This window comes from Bos javanicus, chromosome 7, assembly GCF_032452875.1.
Source record: "Bos javanicus breed banteng chromosome 7, ARS-OSU_banteng_1.0, whole genome shotgun sequence".
In the NCBI taxonomy this organism is placed as follows: domain Eukaryota; kingdom Metazoa; phylum Chordata; class Mammalia; order Artiodactyla; family Bovidae; genus Bos; species Bos javanicus.
Genome location: NC_083874.1, coordinates 95,611,045 through 95,629,605, shown reverse-complemented (window position 1 = coordinate 95,629,605; position 18,561 = coordinate 95,611,045). Strand labels below are relative to the sequence as shown.

Sequence of the window (18,561 nt, the reverse complement as noted above, 5' to 3'; positions counted from 1 at the left end):
TTACTATTAGATGCCAGTAAGAATAATAACACAAATGTCTTTATTAGGTCTTAAATCATCAAGTCCTTATTAAGAAATGTCATGTCTGTTGCTTTGTACCTCCCCCACCTGCCCAGAAATGATACTTTGTTCGATTTTCAGTGACATATTTGACATGTCTGTTTTCCCTACAAGTCCCACCCCCAACTAGTGATACATCTGTAAAGTAGGTGTCTTTTCATGTCCAGGAAATGACTGACCTTGGTGACCGGGGCTTTTTCACCAGCTTGAGTTCTGGAGAGCTGACTGCTCCCAAGGCTTGTTGCTTTTTTCTGAAAAAAAAAAAAAAAAAAAGAAAATATTAGCTTCGATGGGGGAAGATACCTTAACAGTGTGGTCAACCGCAAATTTTTCTATCAATACAAATATCTTTTCAAGCAAAATTCAGACTAATATACTCAATGCTAAGCACACAAAAAGTGAAACAAGTTTTTAATTTGTTATATCTTAGCCTGAAGACTATATAAATATTAAAAAGAAAGAGTGCATTGAGTAAATTGCAATTGTTCAATAGTCAATGGTTTTGGAAAACTGCCGAACTCCTCACATGGCCAGGTGCCATTTTCCACTGCCATGCATTCCCAGAACAGCATCACTCACTGGGACAGGGTGCGTTCTTTCTCTCTTACCCTGAGCGCTGCAGAGCAGGCGTTAGCACAGTCTGCAGAGGGTGACTCAGCAGCAAGGATCAAAGATGCAATCCTATGTCTAAGAAACTTATCTTAGGGAAATAATAGTACAAGAGCAAAAGCCTTTTTTTTTTTAACAGATATTCATCACAGTATTCTGACTTCAAAAAGCAAAAAACAATATAGGTAATAATGAATGTTTACTGAGTCCTTTATTACCTATACTGTTTTTTGCTTTTTGAAGTTAGAATACAATGATGCATAATAATAAATGTTTATTGAGTTCTTGGGCTTCCCTGATAGCTCAGTTGGTAAAGAATCTGCCTACAATGCAGGAGACCCCGGTTCGATGCCTGGGTCAGGAAGATCCGCTGGAGAAGGGATAGGCTACCCACTTCAGTATTCTTGGGCTTCCCTTGTGGCTCAGCCAGTAAAGAATCCGCAGGCAATTTGGGAGACCTAGATTCGATTCCTGGGCCGGAAGATCCCCTGGAGAAGGGAAAGGCTACCCACTCCATAAGGGCTTCCCTGATAGCTCAGTTGGTAAAGAATCTGCCTGCAATGCAGGAGAACCCCGTTTGATTCCTGGGCTGGGAAGATCCCTGGAGAAGGGAAAGGCTACCCACTCCAGTATTCTGGCCTGGAGATCCCATGGACTGTATAGTCCATGGGGTCTCAAAGAGTCAGACACAACTGAGAGACTTTCACTTCATTTTCACTGCACATTGAGTTCTTACTCAATGTGTATCAGGTAATTGTTCCATCAGAATAACTAAATTATAGATAATAATAAAATAATGCTCTAATAATACAATATATTACAGTACTATTGTAAGTGCTCTAAGCATCATCATGTGTAACGTGTATAACATCATATAACATGATAAATATGTAACATGTATCATGTATAACAAGTTAGTTAATCTTAAAATTACACAATATAAGGCTGTTACTATTGTTATCCCCATTTTATGGGTAAGGAGATGGAGGAATGGGGTGAGTATATAACTTGGCCGTGGTCACAGCTCGTAAAAAGCAAAATGTCTATTTCAGACCTTATTCTCTCACCTACCTACACTGCCTCCCACATAAGAGGTCATGCTATGAACAGCTACAGGATGAAATGTCATGTGGTTGTTTAAAGATCATGTTTAGAAGAACACTGCATTAAATGAAAATATTTAACTTATATTTTACATAAAGAAAAGCCACATTATAAAGTAACATGCATAGTATGATCTCTGAAGTTCATGTGGGGTTATTTTCTGATAGTGGGGTTAAGCGTTCTTTTTTTTTTTTTTTTTTTTGTATTTTCTTATATAACTACTTGGAGAAGGCAATGGCACCCCACTCCAGTGTTCTTGCCTGGAGAATTCCATGGACAGAGGAGCCTGGTGGGCTGAAGTCCATGGGGTCACTAAGAGTCAGACACGACTGAGCGACTTCACTTTCACTTTTCACTTTCACACATTGGAGAAGGAAATGGCAACTCACTCCAGTGTTCTTGCCTGGAGAATCCCAGGGACGGGGGAGCCTGGAGGGCTGCCGTCTATGGGGTCGCACAGAGTCGGACACGACTGAAGCGACTTAGCAGCGGCAGTGGCATATAACTACTTAAGTGACAAATGGATAATAAACAAGGGGGGAAGATAAAATATACAGTTGCTTTCTCCACAAGGACTTGATATCTTGTATCTTTTACTTATGAATTTTACTTATGTATTTCAGAGAAGCAAGCATATAAAGTTTATAATGCAACATGGTGAGATTATGATCCAGTATGTATAAAACATGAAGCATGTACTAGAAGCATTGAATACATAGGAGGGGTTATCATGCCGATTAGGTGATATATAACACTGTAAAGAGTTACATTTCCACTTACACACACAACTTTGGACACTTTTTGAAAAATATGTAATTGAGAAGAATTTGGTTGAATTCTTTAACATTTAGAAGATATTCAGCAAAATTTATACTGCTTAATTTTGTGAAACTGTCTGCCACAATCTGAGCTGAAGTTTGAGCTGAAGCCTTGTTTCCCTTCAGGGCAAACACTGTCTTAGCAAGTAGAAAAGATGAAACTCAGCTTGCTGTCCTCAAAGTCCAATGGTCATGTGTCCACTGGTTGGCCATTCTCAGAGTCCTGCAGGGTGCCCACTGGATAAACAGGGTGGACACGTTTTAATGGGTGTCTGAGGGTCTTCAGAGGCCTCTGCAGGGGCCCCAGACTCCAAAGTATCAACTGTAAACTAAGTAGTCTCTCCCAAGCATTCATGCACTACCATCAACCAGAGGAAGAAAAAAATCCTAGATAAATGTGATAGAAATTAAAGAGGGCTTCCCTGGTGGCTCAGATGGTTAAGAATCTGCCTGAAATGCAGGAGACCTGGGTTTGATCCCTGGGTGGAGACGATCCCCTGGAGAAGAGAATGGCTACCAAATTCCAATATTTTTGCCTGGAGAATACCATGGACAGAGGAGCCAAGCAGCTTCTGATAATCATAGTGCATAACATGGATTCCGTGTAAGGGGTTGGATATAAGAAATGAAGACAAGCATATAGCATTGGGGTTATTCATTATACTTGCATTTTCCATTTCAACCTCCTCATTTCCAGTGAGGAGACTGAAGCCTGGCAAAGTCCAATCACTGTCCACTGCTCCAGCTATTAACTTGTGGTCCCAGCTGTAATCAGGGAAGGTCATGTTGCAATCCTGCACTAACTGCAGCTTCAATTCTTACATCAGAATGCACATACCAGACCCAGACTTATCTGTAAATGAATTCTACTCCACCCGTTAGCTAAGATTTGCCCACAAAAATTAAAAACTTTTGGCTGAGTTACAAAACCATTAAGTTAAAAATAACTTGATACACATGCCTTTTTTTTTTTATAAATTTAACATACATAATGATTTTTATTTTACCTGTGTATAAACTTAACATTTACTTTAAAAGGTAATTTTAAAATTATTATTAAATTCAGTATCTTTTAACTTAACTGAGGATGGGTATCTCAGCTTTCCTGTGGGTATGACCTTGCTTTGTTCTTTGAGACAACTGAATTACCTAGTTTACAAAGGACCAATTTAGTTTAGCTGAAACAGGAGTAGAATTTGTAAAAAATGATCTTCCATTATGTAATATTTATAGAGCTCTTAACAATGTTAGGCACTTGAAACACAGCACAAAAGCTTAGATATGCACACATATACCACAGCACAAACCCCTTATTCTCAGATTTGTATTGTTACACATTGTTTTCACTGTGAACCACACATACATGACGTGGTTCTCTCTTCAGCTGTATTTGACTTCATGCATCCCTTTACTCCGGGCTTCCCTTGTAGCTCATTTGGTAAAGAATCTGTCTGCAATGCAGGAGACCCAGGTTCGATTCCTGGGTCAGGAAGACCCCTCTGGAGAAGGAAACAGCAACCCACTCCAGTATTCTTGCCTGGAGAAGCCCACGGACAGAGGAGCCTGGCGGGCTACAGTCCATGGGGTCGCAAGTGTTGGATACAACTTAGCGACTAAACCACCCATCACCACCATCCCTTTACTCACTGGACATTTACTGAACCCTGGCTAGAAGCCTGGTCCTACTGTAGGCAGTGGTGATATAATGACCAACTGAACAAAACAGGTCTTACTCCTGTACTGCTTACATTCCAGTAAGAGGACTTGGACTCTAAATAAGTCAATAAAAATCAAGATGGTTTCAGAGAGTGAAGAGTGTTGTAAAGATAATAAAACAGGGTCATGTAACAGAGAGTAACTGGCTAAGGGTTCCTTAGACAGGATAGACAAAGAAGTGACATTTGACTGAGATCTGGTATAAATAAATCAAGCATAAAGTGCGGCACGGGGGAAGGGAGGCATTCGAGGTGGCTAGGGCGGCATGGATAAGGGTCCTGGGCTGGGTTTAGCAAGCTGGAGGAACAGAGGGAAGTTGCTGTCGCTGAAGCAAGGTGCGCACCAGCAAGCATGGAACAAGGTGATACAGGATGCTGAATCAAGATGCTGAGTCCGAAGCGATGGGTTCATGACAGACCCACAGTCAGGTGGGCTGGGACCACCAGTTTCTTGCAGGCCTTGGCTGGCTTCCTGCCTTCTCTGGGTACCTACCATCTAGTCCTTGGGAGTCGTTCTTGTCTCCACGGGAAAAGTTCTCAAAGTCCCTTGGCTTCACGTCAGCGTGAACTTAACTTGTGCAGTCTTCCTCATCCTCACCCCCTCTCTCCCCCAACCATGAGCATCAGTCCTTAGAAATCGCAGTCTGGCCTGGACACGTTTCTCACCCAGCTAGGTCTGCACATTCACAGCTCTGACAGGGCTGGGTCTACCCCTGGATAGAATGGAATTCATTTACTCACAGTAAGGGAAAACTCGCAACAAGCTCACTCCTGTAGGATTCTGCCTTTGTCTTCACACACAGACACGCTCTGGTCTCTACACGATTAAGCTGTTACATGAGAACACCGGTACCAGGACAATTCAAAGTTTGAGTTCAACTAATTTTTCTTCGAGGCCACTGAACAGATTCTCCCTTGCCATTCAACCTCATTCCTTCTAACATTTACGAGCACGTCTCTGTTTTACTTAAGTTTTATAGAAAGGAAATGGTCAGGAACGGTCTGCCCCTTGTCTAAGGCTGAGTCACCCTTCCTGGCAGGCCAGCCTGTCATAGGGCCTCAGTCTTAAAAACAGTTGACAGAAGTGTCACCATCCATGCCAGATCTGCCTCTACTGGACTCTGACTCCAGGTCATCAGGTCCGGTCCATTTATAGGGAATTTGTGTGATTTTTTCCTGCTCAGGTGCAGACTCCTGAGAAGACATAGACCCTGTTTCCACGGACCATGAATCCACACCTTCTGCTAGAAGCTGCCTCTCCCATCTCGAAAGAAGTTCAGAGTCTGCCGGCCAGGAGATCCATAAAACGGCACCTCGTCTTGAGCAGACAAGATGGATAAAGAACGCACAGATTACATCCATCCTATCCGCTGTTGCAGGAGGACATGAAAGGAATTAACGGCATGCCTTTCTTGGATGTCTGTTGTGGTTCATAACAAAAGTTTTTATTGAATGAATCAGAACTCAAGTCTCAAAATAAGAATTCAAGTTTTCAAAGTAACAATGAAATTCCGAGAGCCAGGCAAAGCTGCTGTGTCACTATCTTCTAAAATCTCAGGAAAGGCCCCTTAAGTGAGGCCTCATGCCAGCCTGAGACCTGATGGCTCTACACAGAAAAGTGCCGAATCCTCTAGAATGCTCTTTGATACATGTGGCAGGAAAATCCTGGCTGCAACCAAATGCCAACGATGAGACCTCGGTCAAGTTTATGAGCACTATTAAACACTCACTTTCTCACCTGAGCAATGAAAATAATCCTATTTGTATCTCAGAGAGAGACTGAGAGGACTGTATGAAATGAAGTGTGGCCTGAAGTCTGTGGCTCACAGGTTAGAAATTCCTGCTCTGGGGGAGAGAGAGGCCCAAGGCCTTGAACCAGTGGCACTGGGACAGACTCATCAAGCCAGGGCAACCCCTGTGCATCTAATTTTAACTCATAATGGGTCTTAGTGGCTGCTGAGAATTTTTTTTGAGCTTTGTTATCTATATAATACATGTGCTTAGTCACTCAGTTATGTCCGACTCTTTGCAACCCCATAGACTGCAGCCCTCCAGGCTCCTCTGTCCATGGAGATTCTCCAGGCAAGAATACTGGAGTGGGTTACCATGCTCTCCTTCAAGGGATCTTCCAAACCCAGGGATCGAACTCAGGTCTCCCACATCATAGGCGGATTTTCTATCACCTGAGCCACCAGGGAAGCCCATTTATATAATAGAAGAATAGTTTTTTCATTGAAAAGAAAGTGATTTTTTTTTTTTAAGGACTGGTCATGATTCTATTACCTGGAAACAATTTGATCCGTTTGAGATTTGCTTTTAAGCTTTGTTAGGTTGAACAAGAACAGCCTTCAGAGCAGAACTAATTTTTTTCAATACAGTGAGTACTGTACCCAGCGATTCTGACTGGTGAGAACATGTCCTGTGACTGTTCTCTGTGACAGGAACTCTGGAGATGATATGAAATTATATATACAGTGCATCTAAGCCCACACTCAGAGATACTGTGATTACTCAATAACTGCTGTGCACGGTAAGTCACTTCAGGTGTGTCTGACTCTTTGTGACCCCATGGACTAGCCCACCAGGCCCCTCTGGCCATGGGATTCTCCAGGCCAAGAATACTGAAGTGGGTTGTCATGCCCTCCTCCAGGGGATCTTCCCGACCCAGGGACTGAACTCATGTCTCTTAAGTCTCCTGCATTGTAGGCGGGTTCTTTACCACTAGCGCCATCTGGGAAGCCCGATAACTGCTAGCTGAGGGGAACCTGGGATCACTTCCGGGGTCAATGCTGAAAGGCTTCCATGATGAGTGTGGCCTTCCAGAGCCAGAGCAGCAGGTCCTGGTGCTCGTGTGTCAGCTGTGACAGATGCCGGCCCCTCTGGACCTCGCTCCCCTAGGCCTCACACGGTGTGGTGTGTGAGTGTGTGTGTGGGAGGGTGATCCAGCGTCATCAAGATCCGCAGGAATAAACATGACCTCAGTGTTTCTGGGAGTGGCAAGCCTCCTTCTGAGGTACTACAGGGTGTCAGGACAGGATATGGGATAGGCGATTTCAGCAGCCTTTGTGGTACATTTCAATATTAGTAAAATACCTGCAGAACACTCAAGCACATTGCTAAATGAACAAAGAAGCAAGTCAGTGACCAGGCGTATAAATGAGAAAACTGTCACAACTCAAATCCCTTCACAGTAAAAGAAGGAACTTCGGTTTGTAAGCTGGGCCACAGCCTCCTGGCAAACACAGGTTTGTTTCCCTTTTACACTGATGACAGTCTTATGTAAGTAAATTGAGATTAAAAAGGAAGGAGTGTTTCTGCCTTAAATAACTAAAGAAAACCCTAGACCACTATATGCTACAGCGGTTTCCAGATGCTGGACACCAGTCAGCAAGGACGGGGTCCCCCAGAGAGGGAAAACAAACGAGGGATGCCCTGTGATTGCCACCGTCTACTGCCCGCGGAGTTTCCAGCTGTTGGATTATGCGGTGGCTGGCTGTCTGTCTGGGCTGAGGAGATGAAGTTGGGAGTTCAAAGGTCAAGGGAAGGGCACCAGAGAGGGGAGGTGCAAAAGTTAGCTCCAGAGATGTGCATGTGAAGAGAGCCTGAATGTGGGGAAAGAAGACCCAGAAGGAAGAAGCAGAGACAATATCAAAGGGTTTCCCGGGAGCCAGGACCAGGATGTGTTGCCAGCAGTCAGAACCACTGGGTAGGGAATGAAGAAGAAAAAGGCTCCTCCTCTAAAAGCTGCTCTGGTCCAGCCAAACAAAGGTTAAAAGCAAACCCCAAAGTGTCAAAGTGATCAAAGTGTCTCCAGTAACTTAACTATGTTCCAAAACCAAGCTCCAGAAAACTTAAAGCAACAGTAACAAAAAGCACTTGCACAATATAAAAATCACATCTGTTTGTTATCTAATAAAAAATTACAAGGCATGCCTAGAAGCAGAAAAATGCAACTTTGGGCTTTTCCATACACAGGAAAACTATAACGTGCAAGAAGCATAGTATCTTGATTGCAGGGCTGGCTACGTGAATCTACAGGTAATAAAATGGCATAGAATATATATAAGTTTCCTAGTCTTGATATCATATTATAGTTGTAGACCACGTAACCAGTGGGGAAACGAGGTGAACGGTATGTCGCATATATAAGTTTCCTAGTCTTGATATCATATTATAGTTGTAGACCACGTAACCAGTGGGGAAACGAGGTGAACGGTATGTCGCACCAGCTGTATTATCTTTGCAACTTTCTGGCAATCTATAATTATTTCAAAATAAAAAGCTTTCTAAAAGTATGTTTAGGAGAAAAATAGCAAATATCTTAATAAAACTACCCAGGGACTTCCCTAGCGATTCAGTGGTTAAGACCCTGCACTTCCATTGCAGGGGACATGGGTTCCATTCTTGGTCAGAGAACTAAGATTTCACATGGCCAAAAAAAAAAAAAAAGTATGAGATGAAAAACACACTGCAATTAAAAACTGATGAGACACTGCAGAAGAAAAGATTAGTGAACTTGGAGACATGGCAATAGAAATAACCCAAAATGAAACACAGAGTGAAGGGCTAGAGGACAGACAACAGAGCATCGCTGAGTTGTGGGGCAATCCCATGCCGCTAATACATGCACAGCCACAGCCTCCAAAGAATAGAGAGATGAGGAGACAAAACAAAATACTTGAAGAAATAATGGTCAAACATTTCCAAACTGCATGAAAATATAAACTCACAAGAAGCTCAACAAATACCTATTAAGAGTGATGAGTTGGGTATGAAGGAGCAAGCTGGGTTTTAGACTCCCATCCCCCAAAGATTCAAGAGATAATGGAGTCAACCCATGGGTGAGAGCTTTTCCTCTGCCCCAGCTAAGTCATGGTGCCATCCACCGCTGTGAAGGTGTCACAGAGTTCCAGTGATTCTCCTCTCCACCCCAAAGGTGAGAAGGGAGCTTGTCTACCTTTCCACCAAAGTAACAGCCCTCAAGAGGAAGCAGACTAGGGATTCTTCAGCTTACAACAATCTCTTAAGTAACAGATCGGATGCTACATTTGATGGAATTTGTGAGCACACAATTACCCAAAAACTTTTGTATTAAATGAACACTCAAAGGTTTAACTTGGTAGCTGGTGTGCCTGTGTGCTCAGTTGCTAAGTTGTGTCTGACTCTTTACAACCCCATAGAATGTAGCTCACAAGGCTCCTCTGTCTGTGAGATTTCCCAAGCAAGAATACTGCAGTGAGTTACCATTTCCTTCTCCAGGGCCTCTTTCTGATCCAGGGATCAAACATGCACCTCCTACATTGGCAGGCAGATTTTTTTTTTTTTATCACTGAGCCACCAGGGAAGCTCCTTGGTAGCTGGAATACTCAAATAATTGCTTAAGCTATTTTAAAAATCCTGTATGTTGAATGGTCTGCAACACATTATCTGATTATCCTTAAAAGCAAAACAAATATTCATCCTCTGAATGTCAATTTAAGTGTTTGAAACTACCGGAAGTTAATCAGATTCATATCTGATAAATATGGGAAGGCTATCAAAATGAAAAATCATGATTTTAATGAAAAAAATATCAAAGGGGGATATGAAACAGTTTCGTGAACTGAATGCAAAAGTGAAATTAGTTTCAGAATTATTTGAACAATGGACATCGTAATTACATACGTTTTCAAGTTACTACTGAATTTTGTTTTATTGATTTTAAGTCACCATTTGCTTTCCTATTGCATACTGATGCATCTTAAAATCAATATAAAGCTTTGGTCAGAGATTAGTTGATAGTCATCTTTCTTTCTTAGCATTTTCTAATCAGTGCATTTTTAGATCAGTGGTGTCTTAGGCTTGATGAAATGTAGTATTTTTCAGCATAAGGACTCTCATTAAAATGTTTTGCCATATTTGTTGACAAGTCAGTTCCTTTAGTTAAGTCATCCCATAAAATGAAAAGCAAATATTGTGTTTCCACATGAAAACACATGACTTATTGGAAAATAGTATCTAGAAAAAGATTCTTTCCAAGGAGACAGATTCCCCAATACTAGCAATTATAAGGCTGTGACTTTTATTCACAAATGTTCTTTTACACCATGGTTGTAAGTAGTCTACGGACAAATACAAGTTGCTTTCACTACAGAAACACGTATAAATGGTGTTACCCCAAATGCAGTTCAGTAAATAGGCTATGTTAGTCCCCTGCGAAACACTGCTTAATAGGTCACAATGATAAGCCCTAAGATCAACTCATAACCTATTACACAGAAATTCACTCACTGAATGAATCATCCCGTCCACAGCAGTCTTAGTAACGCACGTTATGGTGGCCAGCATGGAGTTGTTTCCCAATTCCTCAGCGCCATGCATGGTCTCCAGGCAGAAGGCCTGGGGGTGGTCTAGCTCAGGTCTCTCTATCCGAGGTGGCCGCACTGACAGGGGGTTGGGAGGATGCTTTCTTCTCCCACTCCACTTGTGCTGGGACTCAGTTTCCCTGGGGCCCCACTTCCTGTCCACCAGGAGGCGCAGCTGTCCTTATACTCCCTTACATTTTAGAGCCAAGGGAATGGAATGATTTAACCTCGCTTAAAGATCTTTTGAGTAAAAAGAGGGCATGAGGAAGAAAGACAGCAATGAAGAGTCAGAGAAGTGAGTTACAAAAACTGACAACAGCCTTAAGAAAGTCTATGGAGTTGGCATTAGGTAGACTTTTTTAAATAGATAACTTTATAAACAGTTTTGGATACTAGTTAAGAGTATGCTGCTGCTGCTAAGTCGCTTCAGTCGTGTCCGACTCTGTGCGACCCCATAGACGGCAGCCCACCATGCCCCCCCATCCCTGGGATTCTCCAGGCAAGAACACTGGAGTGGGTTGCCATTTCCTTCTCCAATGCATGAAATGAAAAGTGAAAGTGAAGTCGCTCAGTTGTGTCCGACCCTCAGCGACCCCATGGACTGCAGCCCACCAGGTTCCTCCATCCATGGGATTTTCCAGGCAAGAGTACTGGAGTGGGGTGCCATTGCCTTCTCCGAGTTAAGAGTATAGACTCTGGAAAATGAGTTCCATCCTGGGGTCCACTATTATATAACTGTGTGACCTTGGACAGGTTATTTAATCAAGTTGTGCCTCAATTTTCTCATTAGGAGAATGGGGGTTGTTGTAAGGTGTGTGTGTGTAACCCCTACATATGTTCAATATCAAATGATCACTAGTTCTTTACTACCTTTATCAAATCTATAAAGATAGTGTTTACATAATTTGCTTTCTCTCTTATTAAACTACTTCTCACCGAGATGTTAATAATTAATATATTATCCCTCCTACAAATATCTACAATTTAAAAGAGGATGCACAGGAAGGCAATCCTTACTTCAGAGGTTAAGGAAGTTGCTACTGGTGGAATTTCAGACATCAACACTAATCCAACTGGGAAAATATTAGATGATACCTCCTAAACATAGCTACTCAATAAGATTCCTCCCCCTGTCCCAGGTAGGGATGGTGTGTATCTCTGAACCTATGTAAGTTGTATGTCACTTTTTAAAAAATTCTTTTATTCATATACATGGGTCATTTTCAGAGAAAACAATCAGTTTTCATTGGATTTCAAAAGGAACATAAACTAAAAATAATTAACAATCCTCGCTCTCCATGCAGCCTTAGTGCTTAAATCCTGATTCTCTGTCCGTATATAATAAGTGCCCTTCTAGCCAAACACATGTGTGTACACACACACTCACACACACACACACACACACTCACACACACACACACAAAGGGTGGCAGCAGCAGCTTTACTCTGGAAACATCTCTTGAAGGTTACAAAGGAAAAAGGCACATAAAACATTTCTCCCTTTAAGGTCTAAGCAGATAGATTCACAGATTTAGCTTTGATCATTGTTAAAACATTTTCTTCCATTATCCTTTTATTATCTATGCTGTTTATTATTCTTCTCCCTCTAATGAAAAAAAAAAGTTTAGAATAAAGAGAAAAGTATAAAGAAGAGAATACAAATTACTCGAAATCTTGCCAATCAAGACAACCACATTCAGTTATTTTTCTATTTTTATGCAAATCAAAATATACACAATTTGTTAAATACATTGAATTACTGGTCTTTTATCATCGTTTTTTACCTATCATAAACATTTTCTCCATTGTTAAATGTTCTTGAAAGCATGGTGTTAAAGATACCTTACTCACTATTTTTGTGCTGTTAACGTCACCAGTTCATTAAAGCTGTATGTTTGTTTCTCTAGTTTGTTATCACTGTAAATAAAGCTATGGTGAATACTTTGTACACAGGCATCAAGTACACCTCTGATTATGTATTTGAAACAAATTTCTAGAAGTGGAATTTCTGGGTCAAAAAATTTTAATTGTTTTTCTTATTTATGACTCTGGGTTGCTTATTTCTCATTTATTAATATTATTATGTCTTCATTAAAAGAAAAGTTTAATCACATTTCTAACATTTCTAACCTTATAATTTGTAAGTTTTCAAATACTTGAAGAAAATTCATATAAATGTCAAAACCAAGTCCCTTTCTTCTTAAAGCACACACATACAGCTAACATATGCTTATTCAGAAAGACAAAATCAGCAATGTATCAACATTTTGACTGCTGAGACAAGAAATACTTATTCTAACTGAACACTGCACCTCAGGAGGAATTTCCTCCTTTTAACCACTGGGTGTCCCCTGAATCCTATTTTTAAATTTAGGCAGGTATCACCAGATCCTATCTAACAAATAGTTCAGCAATCTCTCATCATATAGCTGGTACAAGGAACCCTCATTATTTTTTAAATGCAATATTTTAAAAATTAGTCATTCAACTTTCTTGTCAGCTTTCATTTTTCTGGGAAAGAGATGCATGGTTTCAGACTTGACTGAGTAAACTCAGTGTTTTAAGAAGGTAAGCAGGAAAAAAAAAAAGTAACAATATTGCATTCAGAGAAGTAATTTTTATCCCAAGCACTAAGTGAAACCAAAATTGGAATGTGAACATGAGATCACTTTAGCTCTCTGTTTCCTGTAAAAAAAGTGTTTTCTTTGAAACTGTACTTTGCAGACTTCAGAGTGATATATTTCTGGAAGGTGCTGAAGTCCAAACATTACGTACTTTGAGCTCAAATTAGATCGCTTAGGAATCAGAGACTTGATTTGAAAAAGAGAACAGGGGTGCCCACCTTAACGTGAAAAACCAACCACGAAGCCCACAGTCCTAATGATTAAGATAAACATATGTGTAGAATTCATTCCTGAGCTCTTCCCAAATAATGTCTTTCTTATTTGATATTGGTCAATTGATAAATGAATCCATTTACCTATAAACACCTGGCAAGCAATCCAAGAAATCTGTACCATGTGACACGTGGCAACACTTATCTCTTTCTGTGTAAATAAACACTGATTTAAACTTTTTCTTTTCTTTTGTTTTATCTGATGCTCACTATAAATGCACGTACACTGGAGGAAAAGAGTCATCGGTGCCGAATCTCCACTGACTCAGCAGCCTCTGGCTCGTAACAGAAACAGCTCTCAAGTGAACCGACGATATCCCAGTCTCCAAACAAGAAAGCTCCCTCAGCCCCCAGTCCCGGGTCTATCCCCAGCCTAGGTGCTCCTTCCAGCCTTCCCACCCATGACCCGGCAACATCCAGGCTCCCCCACCCCTTTTGTTGCTGCTTCTTTGACTGGTTCACTGGTGTCTCCTTCCTACCTACTTCAGGCAGCCATTTATTAACATTTGCTTTTAGTTTCTCTCTTCTTTCTCCCTACTCGCTTCTTCAATAATTTCAACCAAGAATTTTGGCAGTGAGGGTTAAAAAGGAAGATGGAATGGAAGCTTGAGCAGCTTCAAACGAAATATTTTAAAATAGTTCATGATGAGGAAGACTAAACTGAAATGTCGTCTAAAGAGGAGTCATTAAATAAGGAGTAAAAAGAAAAAAAAAAGAATGGGATGCGACTTAGTGACTCAAAAACAACAATAACAAAAGGAATGAGGGAAGAGTTAAGGAACGAGGTCCTAGGAGAAGTAGGAAGAAATAGGGTTTGCATTTCTGCATTTCTCCCTTGCAACCAAAGCCTCCCCATCTGGTCCAATGACTCCTTGAAACCACAGTGCCCTCAATGTGCTTCAGAGCCACGCTGTCCCCAGGACATGGAGACAGGAGACGGCTGAGGGATGGGGTGGGGTGGGCAGGCATTTCAAAAAGAAAAGGAAATGAGAAAGGAAAAAAAGGAAGAAAAGCTCATATTTTCCAGGAACTGCATTATGAGATCTGTAAGAATTATCTGTGTTACTCGAAAAGTGCTCAGAAGACCACCGTCAGGAGAGTCACCTGAGTGACTGGGAAAAATACCGAAAGCCTGATCTCACCCTGATCTGGGCCCAGGAGTCTGAATTTTTCATACTATGTCCAGGTGATTCATAGGCATGCTTAAACTTGAGAAATATTGCATAATCTCATGTAATGTCCTAGGAGATGAGGAACAAAGTTTAAAATAAATTTTTATGATACTAACAAATTGATGCTTTTGAATTGCGGTGTTGGAGAAGACTCTTGAGGGTCCCTTAGGCTGCAAGGAGATCCAACCAGTCCATCCTAAAGGAAATCAGTCCTGAGTGTTCATTGGAAGGACTGATGCTGAAGCTGAAACTCCAATACTTTGGCCACCTGATGTGAAGAGCTGACTCATTTGAAAAGGCCCTGATGCTGGGAAAGATTGAAGGTGGGAGGAGAAGGGGATGACAGAGGATGAGCTGGTTGGATGGCATCACTGACTCAATGGACATGAGTTTGGGTAAACTCTGGGAGTTGGTGATGGACAGGGAGGCCTGGCGTGCTGCAGTCCATGGGGTCACAAAGAGTTGGACACGACTGAGCAACTGAACTGAACTGAAATGAACAGCGCTCTATACATTTACTAAGGGTTCTGTAATAATGCGGATTGAAATATAAAAGACTAATTTATGATGTCAACTTGCTAAGAGATTTTGACTTCACAAGTGAACTGTTTTTGGAAGGTCTTAACAAGTTATTATGTACATTGGTATATGATAAAATATTACTGACTTTATGACAAGAATCATACATATTCAGTCCTTAAATGATAAAGGTTTCTTGCTGTGGGCACAATTTTAGGTCATCCTCCCTTCTGAATCAGTCATTCCATTATCTTTTAGAAGCTAATAAAGTCTAGAGAGAAGACTGAAAAAAATATAAATGTTAAAACAGTGTATTTCAGGATTAATATTTAATTGATTTGTCCCTCGGGTTTCCAGGACTTAAGATCTATTCTAAAGCCAAGAAATGTAACTTCTATTCAATTCCTTTGATTTTTTTTTAACTTTTATTCTAATTCCCTATGCTATAAGGTATAGTCTTCAGAGACAATTTTGGTAGGACCTAAGATCTTACGCAGTTAGGCTCATTACTCTGAAGTGCAATAATAACTATTTTTATTAGTCACTCACTACTACTTAGATAACATTTTGTATATCACAGATTCTTAATTTAACAGCAAATTATTTTCATGTTCTTGGTTACAGAGGGACTGTATTTTCTAGCAACTGGCATATATTTTTGGGTGTTAACAGAGTTGTTTTGAAACAAAGAAAGACTACTAAGCTTAATGAACTACCAAACTTCCTTCCTTTTTTAATGGGAAAGGCTTGGCAATATATAGTCAACAAAAGAATTTGAGTCCTGGCTCTAAAGCAATAAGGGGCTTACCTTTATTGCCAAACAAGTTCTCCTCATTGGCTAGTAAAAGTAATAACTGTAGTAATAATAATAACCATGATAGCAGCTAACACCGTCGCATGTCCCAGGCACTGTTCTAGACACTTCATTTGCTTGGTCTCATTGATCTTCACATTAACTCATGTAGAACCTATCGCTGTCTCCATGGACACATGAGAAAGGTACCCTTAGGGAGGCAAAGGAATCTGCCTAAGAACACCCAGCTAGGAGGTTGCAGAGCTGGGGACAAGTCCACACACTGGGACTCCAGGGCCTGCTCTCAGCAACTACAGCGTGCTGCCTCTTTGGGCACCGTGGACTGGGGGCGGGCTAACTGGGTGGGGAGTGTAGCTTTTCAGCGCTCCCACGGCACATGAGAAAGAAGATGCTCTCACAGTGGTCTCAAGATGGCAAAGAATTTTTGTCCTGAATTTGAGAAACTCCCTGCGTTTTTCTCAGAATTCAACCTGAAAACATGTCTTCCGATAAACAGGCTGTTTGAATGGCTACATAATGGCTGGTATTCTAACCGTAGGTTTTGACCTTAAATCCATAGATGGCTGGCGAAGACCCATATGGCAGGCTCCACATAAGAAAATACAAACTCTATTACGTGCGTACACAAGTATCAGGCGCTGAGACGCAAGCAGTACCTAAAGCACGTCATGACGACACACGCACAGAACGAGGCCCACGCACCGGAAACCAGTCAGAGAAATTCCAGAAAAGAGGCGACATGGAATGCTCCCGAAGCCCTACACCTCAGGCCCTTCTGGTGAAACTCATGAGGAGCTACACACAGTTAATAAACAGAACAGAGTCCGCAGTGAAGGCCTACTTCACAGGTTATACCCGAAGGAGGCTAGAAAAGGGGAGACTGGATTCAAGACGTGAAAGAGAGTCATTAGGAGACCACTCCGGGAATGGCTACTACAAAATAATCTCGACAGCAGTTTTCTAATCATCTTCTCACAGAAGAGGCTGGAATTTGACTCAACAACAAAGGAAGTCAGGGAATTGCCAAAACTGAGATAAAATCTCCACCCTGACAGTAACTGAGCAGGACCCTGTGGAGGCTTCCCGGGAAAGGCCACCTCCCACCCACTCACCACATCCTCCACTGCCTCTGGTTTGCAGAAAAACTTTGGCCTCCTAGGCCTTGCCTGAGTTCCAAAAAAAGACATTTAATCAGATAAGTGAGAAGAAGGAAAACAGTTAAGAAAGATGCCGTTTTCCTGAAGACTGAGACAGTAAATCTCATAAAATGATACACTACAAGAAGAAAATTTCAGAAGACTGTCTGCATCCTTAATAGGAAACGAGATGGCATTGCCCCCGTGAAAGCCAGGTAGAGAGCCACAGACACAGAGAAGATGGAGATGGGAAAATAACAGAGTGAAACAGAGAGAGAGGGCAGGAAGACTGGATTAGAGAGGGGTACAATGCAACAGGGGAAAAGGCAAAATTTAAACCTGTATTGGAAGTTTCAAGGAGCAGAATTTAAGTGACAGAAATAAAAATATGGGGGGTAAAGTTCAGAAACTCTAGCAGAATACAAAGGTGAAGGTCAAAGAGAAAACTGAGGCAGGTGCCTAATGAATGTCTGATCTCAGAACTATATGTATGTTTAAAAAGAAACTGAAATAAGACCGATAACTACATAATAGACACTCTAGGAAAAAATTAATAGAAAAACACACATGTAGGCACATCCTGGCAATTTTTAAAATTGTAAGAATAAAAGAAAAAGAAATCACAAATACACCAAAGCAGGAAAAACAAGTTCTCTAAAAATAAATAACAATTAGGCTCCCTCAGACATCTTTTCTATAGCACAAAAAGTCAGAAAACTATGGAGAAACAGGTAGAATATTTTAAGGGAACAGAACTGTTACCCCAAAACGTACAATTTTGTAGTAGCACCTTGTGTGAGGCCAGCAGAAAAGCATGCTTAGATCCACACAGATGCAGAAAATCACCATCCATATGCCTTCATTGAAAAATAAATTATCTTAAAAATATTTTAGTTAATTGGAAAATAATAAAAATTTAGAATTAAAAAAAAAAATTGGAAACTGCAATTGAAAAGGATTTTGGAACTTCCTTTAGTGAGTTTAGCCTTTCAAATCGGACACCCAGCAGAGTTCTGGATCTCCAGGTAAGACAGATGGGGACTGCCCTTGGGGCACATTTTCAGAGTTGCCTCCTTCTTGGCACTGGGACATGAACTTGTCCAGCACAATCAAGTCCCCACAATTAAAGTGGACAAGAGATTGTAATGACTTAACACCCCTTAAAATAACATTTGCTGTGGCACTTTTCCAGAATTTGCTAAGGACGGCTTTATCACTTGTTGGCCGGAACACTGTCCCAGAAAACTTGTTAGCAAGAAACTTGTTTTCCTCTCTCAAACACACAGCACAAAATAATAACCAGATTAAATATTATGTGAAATGCCAAGGTACTTAAATACGATTTTCTATGTATTTAAAAGTGGAAGTGTTAGT

General features: G+C 41.1%; 1 protein-coding gene across 7 annotated transcripts in view; it reads right to left on the bottom strand.

Annotated features, from left to right (window-relative positions):
• Nucleotides 1-18,561, bottom strand: part of CAST (calpastatin) — a 132,790-nt gene that overhangs the window by 92,455 nt on the left and 21,774 nt on the right. For all 7 annotated transcript variants that reach the window (XM_061424445.1, XM_061424447.1, XM_061424450.1 and 4 more), the window contains one exon: nucleotides 240-311. In XM_061424445.1, the coding sequence (XP_061280429.1) occupies nucleotides 240-311 (72 nt within the window). The remainder of the gene's footprint in view (nucleotides 1-239; nucleotides 312-18,561) is intronic.